The 19,700-nt window shown below is 47.4% G+C and overlaps 1 protein-coding gene across 1 annotated transcript in view; it reads right to left on the bottom strand.

Moving 5' to 3' along the window:
• Window positions 1-19,700, bottom strand: part of LOC143930928 (ovostatin-like) — a 120,168-nt gene that overhangs the window by 57,206 nt on the left and 43,262 nt on the right. The window contains exons 8-13 of the mRNA XM_077455618.1: window positions 15,921-16,047; window positions 8,430-8,544; window positions 7,616-7,731; window positions 6,586-6,744; window positions 4,539-4,769; window positions 4,105-4,162 (exon numbers count right to left, since the gene is read on the bottom strand). Coding sequence (XP_077311744.1) covers window positions 4,105-4,162; window positions 4,539-4,769; window positions 6,586-6,744; window positions 7,616-7,731; window positions 8,430-8,544; window positions 15,921-16,047 — 806 coding nt within the window. The remainder of the gene's footprint in view (window positions 1-4,104; window positions 4,163-4,538; window positions 4,770-6,585; window positions 6,745-7,615; window positions 7,732-8,429; window positions 8,545-15,920; window positions 16,048-19,700) is intronic.

Genomic DNA, 19,700 nt, shown 5'->3' with positions numbered 1-19,700 from the left:
ATTATGCCGTTTCCCTTACAGGTATGAAAAAAAATTATAAAAAATTCAGCGGGTTTACTACCGCTTTAACTGCTTGCTTCCCAAGCCTATTCTGACACTTCTCTCCTACATGTAAAAATCCTTTAGAATCCCAAAACATTATACAGTGGGTATAGAAAAGAATCACCCCATAAGTTCCACTTAGAACACCATGTAAAAAAAAAAAAACCCAGAGGATTACCAAGTTGGAAAAAGGATCACCCCCTTGTGTCAGTATTTTGTTGGACCACCTTTTGCTTTAATTCCAGCATTTAGTCTGTTGGTTTAGTTCTCTACTAACTTTGCACATCTAGACTTTGCAATATTTCCCCACTCTTTGCAGAACTGCTCAAGTTCAGTTAAATTTGATGGTGACTTTTTGTGGACTGCAGTTTAAGTCATTCCACAGATTTTCAATGGGGTTTAAGTCTGGGCTCTGACCAAGCCATTCAGCAACATTCACATTTTTCTCCGTCAACCACTGTGTGGTCATTGTTGCTGTGTGCTTTGGGTCATTGCCATGTTGGAAGGTAAACCTTCCCATCAATTTTCTGGCAGAGGGCAGCAGATTGTCCAAGAATTTGACAATATTTTGCCCCATCCATTTTTCTTCTATCGTGACAAGTGCTCCAGTCCCTGCTGCAGAGCAACAACCTCATAACAGGATATTACCACGTTCATGCTTTATTGTAGTATGGCGTTATTTGGAAGGTGAGCTATACTGGATTTCTGACAGCTGAATAATGTGGCTCTCATGAAAGTGATCCAAGAAGCTAATTAGCCAATGGATCGCTTTCAGAAGCAGGAGGGGGTCCACTCAGAAACGCTCACCGGCATTCCTCAGGCTTATCGGATTTACCACCATTCCTGAGAAATGATCCTACGGCTCGCATGGTTGTCCATAGAAGTGACCAAATCTCTGATCACCTCTAAGATCTTGGAGGACTGCTCATGTCTTTATGGATTTCGCTTTGTGCACTGGTCCAAATGATTTGGTGGAGTGGGGGGGGGGGGGGGGGATTATGGTGTGGGGTTCTTTAGGGGTTGGGCTTGGCCCATTAGTTCCAGTGAAGAAAACTCTTAGGCGGCGTACACACGGGCGGACTGTCTGCCGAAACTAAGTTCGTCAGACAGTCCGCTCAAACTTTTGAATGAACGAACTTGCCCACACACGGCACTTTTTGAGCGGACTAAGTTCGTCGTACTAAGTCCGCGCAACTTTTGAAATGAACGGACTCGCCCACACACAGGAGGACAGTCCGCTCATTTTGAGCGCGTGTCAAGGTAGGCGGGGCCCGTGACGGAGACGTCGTGGGCTCCGCCGCCTGGAATGGACTTAAAGGGGAACCCCAACGCCGAAAAAAAAAATAAATAAATAAAAAAAAAAATCGGCGTGGGGTCCCCCCAAAGTCCACAACAGACCCTTGTCCGAGCACGCTACCCGGCCGGCCAGGAAAGGGGGGCGAGCGAGCGCGCCCCCCCCTCCTGAGCCTTACCAGGCCGCGTGCCCTCAACATGGGGGGTGCCTTGGGGAAGGGGGGGCCGCGCGGCCCCCCCACCCCAAAGCACCTTGTCCCCATGTTGATGAGGACAAGGGCCTCTTCCCGACAACCCTGGCCGTTGGTTGTCGGGGTCTGCGGGCGGGGGGCTTATCGGAATCCGGGAGCCCCCTTTAATAAGGGGGCCCCCGGATACCGGCCCCCCCACCCTATGTGAATGAGTATGGGGTACAATGAACCCCTACCCATTCACCTGTAAAATAAAAGTACCCCAAAAAAAAAAACACAACACACGAGATAAAATATTTTATTGCACAGCTCCGGGGGTCTTCCGTCTTCGGGGGTCTTCTCGCCGGACTCCTCCGCTATCTTCTTGTAGCTCTTTTGCTAGCGGAGGAGTCCGGCTTTCTTCCTCCCTGCCGCCGGCCTCTTCTCCCGACTTCGGGGGTCTTGTCCCCCTCTTCCGTTCTTCTGCCGGGCCACCGCGCCTTCTTATAGCTCTTTTAGAGGCGGTGGCCTGGTCTTCTTCTTCTTCTTCTTCTTCTTCTTCTCCAGGAGATGTTGACACGACGCTCTCTCCGGCCGGAATGCCAGAGCCGCACTGCGCGGCCACTTATATAGTGACAATGGGGCGGTGTCACATGGTATATGTCACATGGGTTGGTCACATGGGTTGATGTCACATGGGGACTATGACATCGTAAGGGGGCGGGGTCACCATGTGACCAACCCATGTGACATATACCATGTGACACCGCCCCATTGTCACTATACAAGTGGCCGCGCAGCGCGGCTCTGGCATTCCGGCCGGAGAGAGCGTCGTGTCAACATCTGAAGAAGAAGAAGAAGAAGAAGAAGAAGAAGAAGAAGAAGAAGAAGAAGAAGAAGAAGAGAAGGCGGCGGCGACAGAAGACCGGGCCACCGCCTCTAAAAGAGCTATAAGAAGGCGCGGTGGCCCGGCAGAAGAACGGAAGGCGGCGACAGAAGACCGGGCCACCGCCTCTAAAAGAGCTATAAGGCGCGGTGGCCCGGCAGAAGAACCAAAGAGGGGGACAAGACCCCCGAAGTCGGGAGAAGAGGCCGGCGGCGGGGAGGAAGAAAGCCGGACTCCTCCGCTAGCAAAAGAGCTACAAGAAGATAGCGGAGGAGTCCGGCGAGAAGACCCCCGAAGACAGAAGACCCCCGGAGCTGTGCAATAAAATATTCTATCTGGTGTGTTGTGTTTTTTTTGGGTACTTTTATTTTACAGGTGAATGGGTAGGGGTACATTGTACCCCATACTCATTCACATAGGGTGGGGGGGCCGGTATCCGGGGGCCCCTTTATTAAAGGGGGCTCCCGGATTCCGATAAGCCCCCCGCCCGCAGACCCCGACAACCAACGGCCAGGGTTGTCGGGAAGAGGCCCTTGTCCTCATCAACATGGGGACAATGTGCTTTGGGGTGGGGGGGGGCCGCACGGCCCCCCCTTCCCCAAGGCACCCCCCATGTTGAGGGTACGGCTCAGGAGGGGGGGCGCGCTCGCTCGCCCCCCTTTCCTGGCCGGCCGGGTAGGGTGCTCGGACAAGGGTCTGTTGTGGACTTGGGGGGACCCCCACGCCAATTTTTTTCGGCGTTGGGGTTCCCCTTTAAGTCCATACCAGGCGGCGGGGCCCGCGACGTCTCCTTCGCGGGCCCCGCCTACCTGGAGACGCGCTCGAAATGAGCAGACTTTTCTCCGGGCGGGAACAGTCCGCTCATTTCGAGAGTACAGCGGACTGGCACACACACGGGCGGACTGTCCGCTGAAACCAAGTTTCAGCGAACAGTTTTACGGAAATTCCGTAAGACTTTGTTCGTCAAACAGTCCGCTGAAACTGTCCGCTGAAGCCCACACACGAGCGGACTGTCCACTGAAACACTGTTCAGCGGACAAAGTAGGGCGAACAGTCCGCCCGTGTGTACGCGGCCTTAAGGTGTCAGCATACCAAGACATTTGGACTTCATGCTCCCAACTTTGAGGGAACAGTTTGGGGGATGGCCCCTTCCTGTTCCAGCATGACTGTGCATCAATTCACAAACAAGGTCCATAAAGACATGGATGAGCGAGTTCGGGGTGGAGGAACTTGACTGGCCTGCACAAAGTCCTAACATCAACCTGATAGAACACCTTTGGGATTAATTAGAGCGGAGACTGAGCAAAGCCTTCTCTTCTAACATCAATGCCTGACCTCACAAATGTGCTTCTGGAAGAATGGTCAAACATTTCCCATAAACGCTCCTAAATCTTGTGGAAAGCCTTCCCAGAAGAGTTGAAGCTATTATAGCTGCAAAGGGTGTGCCAACCCAATAGCGAACTAAGAATGGGTTGCCATTGAAGTTCATGTGTGTAAAGGCAGGCGTCCGATACTTTGGTACCATAGCATATTTCTCACTTGTAGAAGGGAGACAAGGGTTTTTGCCTTATAAATGCTAGCTGCTTTTAACAGCTCTTCAGATTAATTGCCTTCAAATTACCACACCTATAGGGAATTAGACAGCATGGTAATACACAATAAACAGCTTGGCACATTTGACAAGGTTGGAGATGCCTGCCATTCTAAACTTACATTGTGACACGTCTACAGAATGTTCACCAGATTCCAGAATCTTTGCTCTTGCAATGACCTGCGACAGTAAAAGTAAGCGGATTAGTGGACTACAGATTGTTAAAATACAAATGTATGGCACATGATAGATTACAAAATGGGCACCAAAAACACATTCAACCAATACATCCGAAACCAAACCTGGTTTAAAGGGAAAGAGCAAATGGAAAAACAAACACAAACAAAAAAAAAACACCTCACACAGGTTTGTAGTAGAACGCCTGAAACCATCTACTGTATTCAGAGACTGACTTATTGTTAGGGTAGATCCTGCCATAGATACATGTTCAGGGTATCATTGTGTAACTGGCAATATTTTGCATTCTTGTATTATCCTACCCCCGTCATATGTCCAAGAACCCTATAACACTTTCTAAAGTCCTCCATATGCTTACCATGTAGACAAATTTGATGGTGGTTTCTCCTGCAGCCAGAGCATCTTCGCCAAATGTGTACTGAACCCGGATGTTGTGTTTTTTACCACACTGCAGATCTTCTTTGGGGCCCTGAAGCTGCACAAAGCTAGCAGTACGAGAGAAGAATCGGATGACAGATCGATAATCATTGCTGTAAGTAGGCACAATCCAGTTGCTATCATAGCATTGTTCTTGGGTCTTGTAAATCAGCTGTTGAGTAACAAACCAAAGAAAAAATGAATTCCAATACATCTTAGCCAAAACTGAAGTAGTATTAGGGCAACCTATTCAGCCCTGGCCCAAGCCTATGCTCAAAGGAATGCGCATTGCATGCAAAATGGTCCATAGTACCATGCACAGAGTTAGGACCCTACACACATCTATGTCTACCTTTGCAAGCAGCTGGGACCCCCACGATAGGAGGGTTCTGCAAAGCAGCAGGCCCTAGGGACATTGGGCTGAAGAGTAAATATGTAGAGACATTGCATATTTCCTTTTAAGAAAACTTCCAAGCCTTGGTTAAGGGTCCAAACAGACAAATTTGCACATATTGAATACAACCCTAAAAACGTAAACTTATGTATCCGTGATGAAATGAAGGTGTACAAGAACTAGTAGAGGAAAAAGGTTCTACACCATGTCCCTCAAAAATGACATTGTAGTCAGTGTGGGGCTAGGTGCACCTGGCAAGGAAAATTGGGTTATCCTTTCGGTGTGGGGCCCGGTGTAGTACAGTAGTATATGCCAAGTTTGGAGTGGAGTGGTCTAGGCGACTGTCTTTTAAGCCATTATGTGGCCCAATTATTATAAAATAATTCTGTCTCTTTTGTGAGCTGATGCCCATGGCGACCAAATCTAATTTCTTCCTCTATTCTGAAATGTGAAAAACCTGAAAGTGAAAAAAAGATTCCCAATTGGTCAACTTGACAGAGAACTCACTTTTTGCATTTAAAGTGTTTATTTGGGGGGGGGGGAAGATAAATCAAAAAACACTAATGTCACTTCAAGCCAGACTTACCACATACTAGTGTCACTATGGTCTTACAGTGCAGAGATTCTTGCGTTCCCCATTAGGGACACTAACGGAATGGAGCTTGCATGTGCTGTCTCCATTACTGTAGGGTCCTTTAGATGCTAAGGCTTTTTACAGAACAGAAGACACACTGGGTGGTAAATTAAATGCCAAGTACACACGACCGGACTTTCCGGCAGACTAGGTCGGAAGGACAATCTGATCGTGTGTGGGCTTGTCCGATCATTGCTCAAAAAAAAAAAAAAAAAAAAAAAAATCAGACAGACCTAGAAATAGAACGTTTCAAATCTATCCGACTGACTCAATTCCGACGGACTAAAATGGGGGAAATGTGTGCTGATCCGACGGACCAAATACGACGCGAAGGAAGCTATTGGCTACTGGTTATTCACCTACCTTATTTAGTCCCGTTGACATCATCACGTTCAAAATGAATGGACTTACGAATGGACTTAGTCTGCTCATGTGCGGCCAAGTCCGTCAGAACTCTGCCGAAAGCCCGTCTGACCTTGTCTGCCGGAAAGTCTGATCATGTTTTCGCGGCATTAGACTTACATAGAATTACTCTGAACTGCTGCAGAATGATTTGGCTATAAATACATGAACTAAACAACTTATGTCGCGTACAAATGATCAGAAATGCCACCAGCAAAAGACCGATGTGAGCTTTTGGTCGGAAAATGCGACCAGGTGTATGCTCCATCGGACTTTTGCTGGTGGCATCTCCGCCAGCAAAACATTGAGACCAGGTTCTCTATTTTTCAGTCTGAAAAAGTTTCTATCGGAAATGCCATTTGTCTGTATGCAATTTCGACATGCAAAATTCCACGCTCTTGCCGGTTGAAAATTCAGGGAACTTGTGTGACCGTGTGTATGCAAGCCAAGGAATTCTGTCGGATAAGCCATCCAAGTTTTTTCCAACTGAAAATCAGCTCGTGTGTGTACGGGGCATTAGAGATTCTGATGTGGCTGTACAGTGCAATATCCACTCACCTGAAAGTTGACATTTGCAGTGGTGAGTGTTGAGGTATCAACTTCATATTGTGCTTTGCCATTCTCATCAGATGTCAGGTTCTGAAGAACCTTCCCGTCCATTTGGAGTTCCACCAGCTGGCCACTCGCAGGCTGCCCCTGTGCATTCTCAACAACAATCTGTTGCATGCGGAGGAAAAAATGTCAGCATCTCCTTCAGTTTTACACATGCATTTATCACAATACCTGTTCTATTTAAAAATATAGGTTTCTTCTACATGTTCCATCAAACAATGAGATAAAAAAAAATGGCCTAGCATCTTTGAGCTGCTCCCATCATGTATAAACCAGAAACCCAATCTCCCATATTCATCCCCCCTTTTAAAGTGGTTGTAAACCCTTACAAACCACTTTGACCTACAGGTAAGCCTAGATTAAGGCTTACCTGTAGGTCCAAGAAATATCTCCTAAACCTATACGGTTTAGGAGATATTTGCCCAAAGACAGGCGGCGCGCAGGCGCCCTGAGCACGGAATTCTCAACGATGGAGCTTCCGCGCGTGTTGGCTCCCGTGCGCATGCGTGGGAGTGACATCATCGCGGCTTCGCCGAATAACAGCGGCAGAGCTGCAAGACCCCACCGAGAAGATGGATGCGCTGGACTACAGAGGACAGCGGTGACTTCGCTGGCTCCTGTGTCAGGTAATTGACACATAATGGACTACTATGTGATGCATAGTAGACCATTATGCTTTACCTTTGCAGGGAATGAAAGAGGAAGTAAACTCAGGGTTTACTTCCTCTTTTAGAGGAGCAGTTAGGACTGATGGGTAGACTGTGGGACAGACTGAGGGTCATGTCAGAGTATGCAAATCTGACTCATGGTGATGAACAGAAAGTTGTTGCTAGAGGATTACATAATTAAAAAAACAAAACAAAAAAACAACCCCCCACACACACACACACACACCACTGGCCACTAGTAGCCCAAATCTGCCATGGCAATGCACAATAAAATGTAACATTTTTGAAAAGGTTCCAAGTAAACTCACCCCCACAGTATAAGGAATTCCTTTTTTGAAATATGGAAGCATAACCTCAGAGTCAAAACGGGCTCGGCCTAGCTGGCTGGTGATAGAGATGTATTTGGTTTCAGTTGCTTGGATATCTGTCACAGAACACAATACAAATACTCAAGCTCATGTATATACACACCAGGGAGGATTAGAGTACAGTCATACGTCTGATGCAGCCCAATTAAGCTGTTATATCAACTGGTTTTCCCTACTGACCAGCCACAAAGGGCAGTAGGTAAACATGTGATGCCAATAAATCCACTATATGCCTAGGCATTTAGGGAACAGATTTCCGCTAAGTGAAAAATCAGTGTCAGAAAGGATTGGCTGGCTCTATCTGAAGTTTTTTCCCACCTCAACGGTCATATGGCCAGTTACAATGGAAATCAAGAAGTGTGCTTACTATGAGCTTTTTATTTTTAGGGCTCATTCACATGGGCACTCCGCTCTGTACAGAGTGAAGAGCCAATTGTTTATCTTTCTGTACCAACTTCGAGCTGCAGGCAGCTAAGGCTATAGAAGTGAATGAATATGCATTGGCTGTAATGGCTCACCTACATTGGCCTACACGCCAATACCATATGCATATCTTTAATGCATTATGTCAGGTTTTATCAGATCAGTACACAAGTACGTCCTTTGTAGGAAAGGTTGTCTGGGCCATTTTCAGAGTACAGTGCTGGCGACCACCACTGCTTGTGTATTCTGCCATGAGACTTTGAATTTGTGAAAGGCTTTAACCCAATTATGCAGCTACAACATTAACACTTATGGCAAACCATTCACTTACTTGTCCCCTGTTCTGTAAGAGTGGCCTGCAAATTAAATGACATCTGGTATCCTGAGCGGTCAAGCTGGAATGTTGAGAGAGAGACGTTTCCTTTATATGTACCTTCAGAATCAGTCTATTGGAAAGAAGGAAAAAAAAAAAATATATATATATATATATATATATATATAAAAAGTCAAAACCAAAGTTGTGCCAAAAATAAAAGGTTGAGTCATAAATAAAATGGAAACTGGGGGGGTCTGGCCTAGCGCATGGTGAGGATGGCAACCTAGCTGAGGAGCTCCATTGAAATCGCGGCCCTAGCCTGTATCTGCTCGTTATCCACCCCAGGATGAACAAACAAAACCGGCACATCACACAACCGCTCCCAACACTCTTCGGCCGCAGGTACAGGGCGGAAGATCGGACATCTTTAAAATGCAGGCTACTGCCCTGCAGGTCCCGGTAGGAGTCAAGATGGCGCTGATGCATGCAGGCGAAGACTCACAGTGGGCAGCTGAGGACAACAGCAGGAGAGGTAACCGCTTCGATCACCCCCTCACATACGAGGATATGTCAGGCTTTGCTGCTGACATCAAGGCCTCTTTTTCCACGGCCATCACTGACCTTAAGACCAGCTTCCTAGTCCTGCAGGAAAATATGGCCACCGCAGAGACTGCAGGTAAGCAAAGGGACAAAGTGATCTCTAGGCTGGACAAAGTGGTCAATACTCATGCAGTTCATTTCATAGAGATGAATAGACATTTGAAAGACCTCGATAACAGGGGCGAAACGTAATTTTAGGGTCTGCGGTATACCAGACTCCGTCATGGCGGATCAAATCATCCCAGTGCTGCAGCGAGTCTTCAATACCCTCCTAGACAGACCAGAAGACACGGGCATTGAATTTGTCAGAGCGCACAGGGCCCTCAGAGCCAGAGGCGTGGACACACTACCCCAACCCCCCCCCCCCCTTCTGTGACATTATATGCTGTCTACAAAACTTTGCTCTCAAAGAGGACATCATGTTCAAGGCCTGTAGGAACAAGCAAATTGTATTTAATGGGGGAAGATATCAAACTTTCAAGATCTTTCCCAGAGAACCTTGAAAAACCGCAGAGCTCTGCGACCTCTCCTAGACAAGTTAAGAGAGAAGGACATGCGCTACACATGGCGCTTCCCCTTCGCCCTGTTGCTCACACAATGGCAGACAGCACACTCTCCACACACCAGACGACCTCCCCCTGAGTTCTGCCTCCCAGAGAATGGAGACCGCATCATTCCCCTTTGACATCGCCGGAAAAACATTACTCCAAAAAAAAAAAAAAAGGCAAAGTTGTCCTGACACACCAATGTCAGGCACCCCCAGAAATCGACCACATTCCTCCAGGAATCTGATAGAAGACTGAAGGGCAAGCGTTACCCAAGTGGCTACAGAGGCTGGATTCAGGGACTCAACGTTACACAGAGGGGTCCTCTTTCTCATATCAGTAGGCTCGGTCAAGCATAAGAAGGGACCATACGGCGTAAACCATTAGCAACCAGGCCGGCAACTTCTGGCAGGAGAGGTCCATGCTGGGGGACGCGGCTCTTGCCTCTGGGTGGTTGGCTCTTGTTCGCGTGTTTCGGTGGCAGTTACCTGTGACACTAAAGTGCCTAGGCTCATACCCGCTTTCATCCCCTGAAAGCTTACATGCTGCATTGGCCACTTCATGGGATGAGAGATCGCCTGCAGGGGCCTGGAGAACTGATCCTAGAAACCTTTCTGAGAGAAGACTTGTTTGTAGTGTCCGGCTGGGGCCCAGGTTTGAGCAGCTTACATACTCCATGATGGGTGGACACATTTTGCTAATGGCGACAGTTGACCTCTTCTAGTCTGAGTTCTGCATATGGGGTGATAAAAATATCTGAGTGAAGGTTTAAGCCATCTCGAGGGGGGGTGGGTGTGGGGGGTATACTTCTTCCTCCCCTCGACATACCACTGTACACGATATGCCCATGTGTGGCCCACCATGTTGGTGCAGATTTAGATTTTTTTCCTCCTCTGTTTTTTTTTTCATTTAATTTATTTATTTTTTTGTTTTTTGGATTGAAGTGCAGAAACGACCATTAAGCACATGATATATGATTACAACGGGCCGTGACTCGACTGTTCCACATTAACTGTTAAATCTATTTCATTAATTTATCAGTTTAATCTTCCTTTGATTTACGCGTTGTACATGTGTGCTTGGTGTGAGGAGTTCGGCTGCTCCCACAATAGTGTCACGGGTGGAATATACTTGGTCTCATCTGTTTACACTAAATTGAACCCTCTGGGGCATTTCATACACCTAATGAGGGTGTGGCGTCATCTCTCCTTATCTACTTTCATCTTACCTCTTTATTCACAACTACCTCTTCCTAACTTCTTTTCTGTCTCTACTTTAATGCACAGAGTGACAAGATACTTCAGTTGTGTTTAATAATTGTAGCTTTTTAAGTTGTACCTACAGAAACGGAATACCATCGCCATGGCTTGCGCTGGTCTGGGCCACAGCCCTACAGTGATTTCCCACAACATTAAAGGTCTAAACATCCCTGAGAGGAGAACTACTCTATTTCGAGAGCTTAAAAAAAAGTAGGCCCAGTTTCATGTTCCTTCAGGAGACACACTTCAAAACTACCGTATATACTCGAGTATAAGCCGAGATTTTCAGCCTCTTTTTTGAGGCTGAAAGTGCCCCCCTCGGCTTATACTCGAGTCACCGCTGTCTGACTGCCCGAACAGCGTGTCGAGCAGACAGACAGCGGCCATTCTACCTTTCAAAAGCCGCGCCTCCGCCTGTGATAGGCGGAACACTCAATTTCCCAGCAGTCAGTGTTCCGCCTATCACGGACATCGGCTCATCCTCGGATGAGCCGATGTCCGTGATAGGCGGAACACTGACTGCTGGGAAATTGAGTGTTCCGCCTATCACAGGCGGAGGCGGAGGCGCGGCTTTTGAACAGGGGAATGGCCGCCAGGGCGCCGACGAAGAGCGGCGATCCTGGCATGGGACGACACGGAGGCTCGGGACGGGACGACACGGAGGCTCGGGACGGGACGACACGGAGGCTCGGGGCACAGGTAGGCTGGACACACAAGGCTGCACGGACACACACACACACACACACACACACAGGGATGGATGGATGGATGGATGGACACACACACACACACAGGGATGGATGGATGGATGGACACACACACACACACACAGGGATGGATGGATGGATGGACACACACACACACACACACACACAGGGATGGATGGATGGATGGACGCACACACACACAGGGATGGATGGATGGACACACACACAGGGATGGACGGATGGACACACACACAGGGATGGACGGACATATCTCACCCTCGGCTTATACACGAGTCAATAGGTTTCCCAGTTTTTTGGGGGTAAATTGGGGGCCTCGGCTTATACTCGGGTCGGCCTATACTCGAGTATATACGGTAACCATGTACCAAGGCTTACTGACTCATACTTCATAGAAGCACACCATGCCACAAATGACACTGCTAAGTCAAAAGGTGTTTCGATCTTGGTGGGTAAGGATGCCAAGTTTGAAATATCCGTAAAACTAATAGACCCAGAAGGAAGATTCATCTTTCTCAAAGGGTCCTACCAAGGCACTCCTCTAACACTGGCTAACGCCTATTTTCCCAACTCCGAACAACTTACATTTTGCCGTAAACTGTTCAATGAGCTATTGGGCTTCAGTTCAGGATGCCTGATCTTGGGAGGGGATTTTAATATCCCCCTCAACCCCACAGAAGACACCTACACAGGGAAAACAGTGGTGACCCATAGAACAAAAAAAAAAAAAGCTTCTGCACTCATTGAATCTGATAGATACATGGCGTTACCTACACCCAGGAGACAAAGACTACTCTTTCTACTCAGTCCCTCACAACAGACACTCAAGGATAGACTATTTGTCACGCAGAGGGATCTCCAATTACTCAATGGAGCACATATAGGGTTGCAGACCATCTCTGATCATGCCCCGATTTGTATTACCCTGAACCTTTTAGAACCACCTACCAAATTCAATATCTGGAGACTAAACTCCTCTTTACTCACGGATCCAATACTCCCCAAATTGACTTCTTCCTTGTCAGAATTCTTTACACACAACAGCATGCCTGAGGCTGATCCCTTGATGGTGTGGGAAGCTCATAAATGCCACATTAGGGGAGAATTCACATGGGGTCACGCAAGAAAAAAAACAAATTTGATGAATAAAATTCGCTCTTTAGAATCCTTACACAAGCAATCCCTCACAATCTGTTTAACGGAGTCCCTTTTAGATGCTAGAAAGTCCCTTAAACAGATTCTAGATACCAAGGCCTTGAGATTCCTGTTTTTCAGGAAAAAGATATACTATGAACATGAGGACAAACCTGGGAAGTTCCTAGCCCGGGCACTAAGAGCTCAGACCGCTCATTATACTATAAAAGGCATTTTAAATAAGGAAGGCAGAATAGACAGAGAAACAGCTCAAATAGCCCAACACTTCCACGACTACTATCTACTATACCTCTTTGTATAACCTCCCGTTACAAACACAAAATGCCCAATATCCAGAAGGATAGAATGCAGGCCATAAGAGACTACCTGAAGAACGCTAATCTCCCCGCCCTATCAGAAATTGACACTACCCAACTTGAAGATCCAATAGACGCAGCAGAAATTAGACTGGCCTTTAAAGATTTGAAGACTGGTAAAAGCCAAGGCCCGGACGGGTTTAGTGCCATCTACTACAAAACTCTCATAGACCTACTAATCACACCATTTAAAGACGCAATGAACTCACTTTCCACTCAGAGACAGATACTGAACGACTTTCTATCGACGTACATTACTGTGCTGCCAAAGATCTATTGAATTGCACTAGTTATAGGCTGATCTTTGCCGAACCTAGATGTCAAGCTCATGTCTAAAATTATAGCAAACAGACTGAAACCCTTACTCCACGATTTGATCGGACCGGACCAGGCAGGCTTTATGCCTGGTAGAGAGGCCAAAGGCAATGTCACAAAATCCCTGAATCTAATCCATGCGGCTCACCAGCGAAAGATCGAGGGCTTTCTCCCATCAACCGATGTGGAGAAGGCCTTCATACGAGTACCTTGGGATTATATGTTGGAGACATGCGGGTCTGGGCCCACATATGCAGGCTTGGATCTCAGCTTTATATCAGAATCCCTCTGCCAGGCTTAAAATAAATGGTACGCTTTCAGACAGAGTCATTATAAAAAAAAATGGGAGGAGACAGGGTTGCCCCTTGTCGCCCTTACTCTTTTTATTTCACTAGAACCATTTATCAGGCATGTCCTTGCAAACAAATCCATTAAGGGATTCCAGATCAACGAACTGAATTACAAGGTGGCTGCTTATGCGGATGACCTCTTGTTTTTCTTGACCAACCCGCATGTCTCCATCCCCTCACTCATGGGAGAGTTTTCCACTTATGGTTACACCTCCAACCTAAAAATAAATTATCCCAAATCCGAAGCGATGAATGTCAAGCTCGGAGCAAGCAAATTGACCCTGGTACAACCTAATAGCCCCTTTAAATGGGACAACTCAGCATAATACCTAGGGGTTTGACTGATCCCTCAACTCTCAGCGATCTTTGACCAAAACTTTCCACCGCTCCTTAAAAATATAGGGGACTTGCAAGAATGGCAACCAAAACCCTTCTCCTGGTTTGGCAGGGCAGCCATTTGCAAAATGACTGTTCTGCCAAAAATTCTTTATCTCCTCCTCACTTTACCGTTTACGATACCTCAGAGTTTCTTCAAGGCCATCCACTCAATACATATGAAATTCATCTGGGCACACAAGTCGCCCAATTTGAAATCCTCTCTGCTAACAAGACTCAAAGGTAAGGGGGGCTTGGGTATTCCAGACTTTAAGTCTTACTATCATGCAGCCCATTTAGCACACATTATTGACTGACACGGCCATCAGAAACTCAAAGATTGGGACTCGATAGAAAATAAGATGTGTACAATCAGGGGCGGACTGACCAGTCGGCTGGCGGGGAGCAGCGCGCTGTTAGAAGTGTCTCAGGCTCAGCATCCAGTGACTCGGTGAGTGAAGCTGAGACACCAGGGGGCCGCCACACGTGATGGGGGGGTACAGACAGATGCATGGGCCCCGGGTCCCTCCATCCCACAGTGTCCTCCTGGCTGTGTGCATGTCCTGTGTGCATGTCCCCCTGTGCTGTGTGCACGTCCCCCTGTGCTGTGTAAGTGTCCTGTGTGCGTGTCCCCCTGTGTGCATGTCCCCCTGTGCTGTGTAAGTGTCCTGTGTGTATGTCCTCCTGTGCTGTGTGTGTCCCCCTGTGTGCATGTCCCCCTGTGTGCATGTCCCCCTGTGTGCTGTGTAAGTGTCCTGTGTGCATTCTCCCTCCAGTGTCCCCCCCTGTGTGTGTGCGTTCTCCCTCTGGTGTCCCCGTGTGTGTATGTTCTCTCTCCAGTGTCTCCCTGTGCAGGTTTGGCTTGAGTGTGGAGACCAAGGGGGCCCCATGATCTTCTATTGCCCGGGGGCCCCATGAGTTGTCAGTCCGCCCCTGTGTACAATCCCCCTTCAATTCTCACCATGGATTCCAAAAGCCAAATACCCGTTAGCTATAAAAAGGCCTTAGTATGTGTCACCTTGGAAATATTTCATACACTCGCTAAAAATCCCAAATTCTCCTCAAATTCTGTGAGCCTTCTCGTGAAATGGGCCCTGCGTGTAACTGCATTGACATAATTGTGTATTTGAAAGTAGGACCATAAGGGCATCTGTGGTATCTTGTTGTCCATCTTAAGTGTGGTGAAGTCTTTCATCAGATTATTGGCGAAGCAGAGAAGAGGCGTCTTGGAGTCTATAGTTTTTAAAAAATTGTTCCGACTACCTGGTGGAAAGTCTGGATTATCCTGCAGTGGAGTGAGGGGCTCGGTGAAGAGGAGAATTTGGGATTTTTTGGGATGTTCATCCACAGACACCCGCTATCCCATAGGAATGCATGTATGTCCGTATTTCTTCCGCAAACGGATGGATGAAATACGGACATACGGTCCGCATGTGTGAAAGAGGCCTTAGGCAGCCCGTTCATTTTTAATGAGTTTTCCTACACAAACAGTTGTTGCACGATCCCCCCCCCCCCCCCCCACACACACTGCACATGTATTCTCTGTGGTGGGCTACACATGACCATTGCAGCATAATGAAGATGGGCAACTTTGAATGACGTTGTACATTTACCCCGATTTGTATCATTACAAGGTACAGCGTGAGCGATTGTTAAGGGTTGATGTGGCACATGATCCTAATGGACCAGAACAAAAAAAAAAAAACACACACCTTACTGTAACTATTTTGGAAAGTAAAGGAGAGAAATGTAGGCGAATGGAAAAAGGTTTAACATTTGCGAGTATGATGATGATGATGATGATGATGATTGCAGTCGGGTCTCACCGTTCCAGTGAATGGCACACAGATACCATCAGGACTCCTATTGCAGGTGTTTCCCAGGTAATAGTTAGTTGGCGGTCTGCACAGTCTGCCCGATATGTTCCCTGGGACCCCTTGATCATATGTGTACCTAGGGGAAAAAAATATATATATTTTTTGAAAAGTTGTCTGTTGACACGTTAAAAACAACTCTGTGTTCAAATCTATATTTCTAAACACAAACTTAGGGGGAATAATAAGCATCCCATCCCCCTCCCTAGGGCCGTCTGGTGCAGATGGTGTGGAGACTGGCGGTGTGGAGTTCAGCCACAGATCTTTTCAACTTCAAGGAAAAGGGTGATGGGGGGGGGGGTAAGCAAAAAAATGTGGGTATTTTAGTAATTGTCCTCTACCTTCCCTATTAAAGTTGGGGAAAAAAAAAAAATAAAAAAAAAAAAAAAACTTACTGCCTAGATTTAAGAAAAAGAAAATGCAGCCACCATAGACTCGCACAGGGGGTGTGGCAGGTGTGCCTGGGTACCCCCACTTGCTCCCCCATTTACTACACATGGTGCCGATTCCCCCGTACTACCCAGGCTTCCCGCTGCTCCGCTGGCTTCCCTCCTCTCCCTCAACTGCTGCAGGGGACGTTTCAGGATGGAGAGTGGGGGAGAGGGCTAGTAAATATACAGAATTTACCAGTGCCTTCCTTTTCTAAAATGAACTCACTCACTGGGGTGGATTTACTAAAAGCAAATAGACTGCACTTCGCAAGAGCAGTTGCTCCAGAGCTTAGTAAATGAGCAGAAGCTCTGCTGACTTCTATCATCCAATCATGTGTATGCAAAAATGCATTTTTTATTTAGTTTTTTTTCATAATTTTTGCTTGCATGCAATTTTTGGTTTTGCAAAGCTTTACCTCATTTACTAAGCTCGGGAGCAACTGCACGGTCCATTTTCATATGGACAATCGCGTTTAAAAAAAACACGTTTTATTGATTTTGTTCACATTTATTTTATATGGACAATCACACTTAAAACTTTTGTTCAGCACTGCACTATCGGACCTTATAATATTTTTTGATGAATCAGCAAACTGTGCTGGCTGCCGTTTTTCGAGTTAGTGCAGATATTTGTTCACCTTGATTTATTTATTGTACAGTCCATTTGACTTTGTACACAATGGGGTTTATTTACTTTTATAACAGAATCATAGTAAACTGTTTACTATGCTTCAATTTGTAAAATGAACAGGAAGTCGCTCAGCACATAGCATTTCCCACTCGTTCACTGTCCTGTGCAGCTGAGGCTGTGGAGAAAGGCATGCGTGTTTGGGGTGCGCACCCTAATGCAATAGGCTGCGCACACCTATGGCAGCCACACATCTAAGAATTGCAGGGCTGAAAATTTTAAATGTTTTTAGATTTACTATGGTTTTAACATCTACTGCACCAAAGATAAATACATTTGGGAAAAGAAGAAATTAAGACAATGAAGGATAAAGGGGGAACACAAAGGAACATCCATCCAAGAGTCTAATATGAGAAACTGAAAATGAACAGGCTTCATGTAATTTGCTGCCCTCTGATGGCCTCTTCTATCCATGACGACATTGATAGGCAACTAAGCATGGATTAGGATGCAATGACCAGTGTAGCACCCTCATCTTTAGGTAGGTAGCTAGAGGTAGTGTGTGTTTGTAGAGCCAGTGCAGGTAAGGTTTAGGCAGGACTAGCTGTGAGCTAGGTCAGTTTTTGATCTGGGGGGTTGGGGAGAGGTTTAGTGTAGCAGCAGGTGACTGACATGTACTTTATCTCTCTGGTGCCTCCTTTGTTTCCAGAGGGTTCTGGAAAAGAGGCAGGGCAGAGGATGAGAGTGGCACGGAGTATATCTGGGAGCCCTGACCAATCCCCCAACTAGGATTGGCAGGGGGCAGGCCTATATATTCACTCATGGTCAGCCTGCTGGGGAGGAGTTGTCGGGTGGAAGAACTGAATGATGGAGTGTTAGACTGTTGTGGCCCTTTTGGGAACCCCCCTTTCTGGGGATGGGGGTGAACTCAGGTCTGGAACCTCTCTACACGGTCATTAAGAGGTATCGTGGAACAGGAGCACGAGGACGACAGTGGGGAGCACTGTCGGGCAAGTAATTCAGGAGGGATCCATGCCGGGGTCCGTGAGTGAGAAGCACTGGGAGAGACATGCCAGGATTGGATGTAAAGCCAGGGGGAGAGAGACTGGGGTATCGGAGTCAAGTTGCTGCAGCCAGGAGGGCTGGCAGGATTTGCACTGGACTTTCCGGGGGTCCGTAGACCAGCAAGTTTCAGTTAACACACTGTCCTTTGAGGCCCAACAATGTGTCAATGGCGACAAAAATCTAAAAATTGTTCAGTAGAGAAAGCAAAGTTATCTTAAGTAGGGACGAGCTTGGTGTTCGAGTCGAATGCATGTTCGACTCGAACACCAGCTGTTCGCCCGTTCAGCGAAGCCTGAACTCTGTGGGCCGTTCGCACCAAATTCGTGTGGCGCTTACGGCCCACAATGCACCGCACCATCGCAGTGCATTGCTGGCTCATGATTGGCCAAGCATGCACTGTGACCCCGCATGCTTGGCCAATCACAGTGCCGGCAGCGAGGAGAGCCAGGATTCATAGCTCAGGCTGTGTAGTACACGCCCCACACTATAGAAGGCCGCCAGCGCGGCGGCATTGTGTAGTGTTTTGGTGTCTGCAGGAGTTAGTGGGTGTTCTGTGTACCTTCAATGCAGTATACACCTTTATCCACCTATTTAGTGTTATTGCTCTTCTGTAATTGAGCCATCTGCAGGAGTTTCTGGGTGTTGTCTGTGTGCCCTGACCGCAGTATAAACCATTATCCACCTATATAGCTAGCTATATTGCTCTTCTGTAATTGAGCTTTCAGTCAGCTGTAGGAGTTTGTGGGTGTTGTCTGTGTGCCCTGACCGCAGTATACACTATTATCCACCTATATAGCTCTTCTCTAATTGAGCCATCTGCCATCTGCAGGAGTTAGTGGGTGTTGTGTGCCTCCAGCACAGCACTGTATACACCGGTATCTACCCTTTAATTCCTGTTTGATAATAAAGACATCTGCAGGAGTTAGTGGGTGTTGTGTGTGCCTCCAGCACAATATACACTACCCAATTGCTGGTTTTCCCCATCTCCCTTCAGGCCATTACCATGTCTGGAAGGCCAGCAAGGAGAGGCAGGCAGGCACGAGCCGATAAAAGAGGGCAAGCAGGCTCTGTGTCTAGAGACAACATTGCTGGTCGTGGACACGGTGCATCGTCATCAGCACGTGGCCATGGGACACGCTTGTCCTTTTCGGCAGCTGGACATGTTGAGCCGCATAATGCCGAAGACTTGGTAGAGTGGATGACCAAGCTCTCTTCACCCTCCTCATCCTCTCTCACCCAGGCTCAGGGTACTAGCAAAGCAGCTGCCAACGCATCGTATTCCCTCCTCTCAATGTCATCATCAGTGACTCCTTCCCTAGACCCACCATGTCCTCCTGAGGATTCCCCTGAACTCTTTGAGCACAGTGTTGGGTACATGCTCCAGGAGGATGCCCAGTGTTTTGTAGGCTCTGATGATGATACTCAGCTGGAGGAAGGCAGTAGCGTGAGCGCAGAGAGATGGGATGCTGAAAAAGGACAGCAATCTAGCAGTCATGTTCCACAAGCTGCAGCATACTGCCAGGTTTTCTCCAGCGAAGAAGAGGTAGGGGATGATGAGGGCACTGACTCCACGTGGGTGCCTGGTAGGAGGGAGGAGGAGGAGGCACA

This window comes from Lithobates pipiens, unplaced genomic scaffold (assembly GCF_037356315.1).
Source record: "Lithobates pipiens isolate NorthernLeopardFrog02 unplaced genomic scaffold, aLitPip1_a1.2 Scaffold_25, whole genome shotgun sequence".
Taxonomy (NCBI): Eukaryota; Metazoa; Chordata; class Amphibia; order Anura; family Ranidae; genus Lithobates; species Lithobates pipiens.
This window is presented reverse-complemented; position numbering and strand designations above follow the sequence as displayed.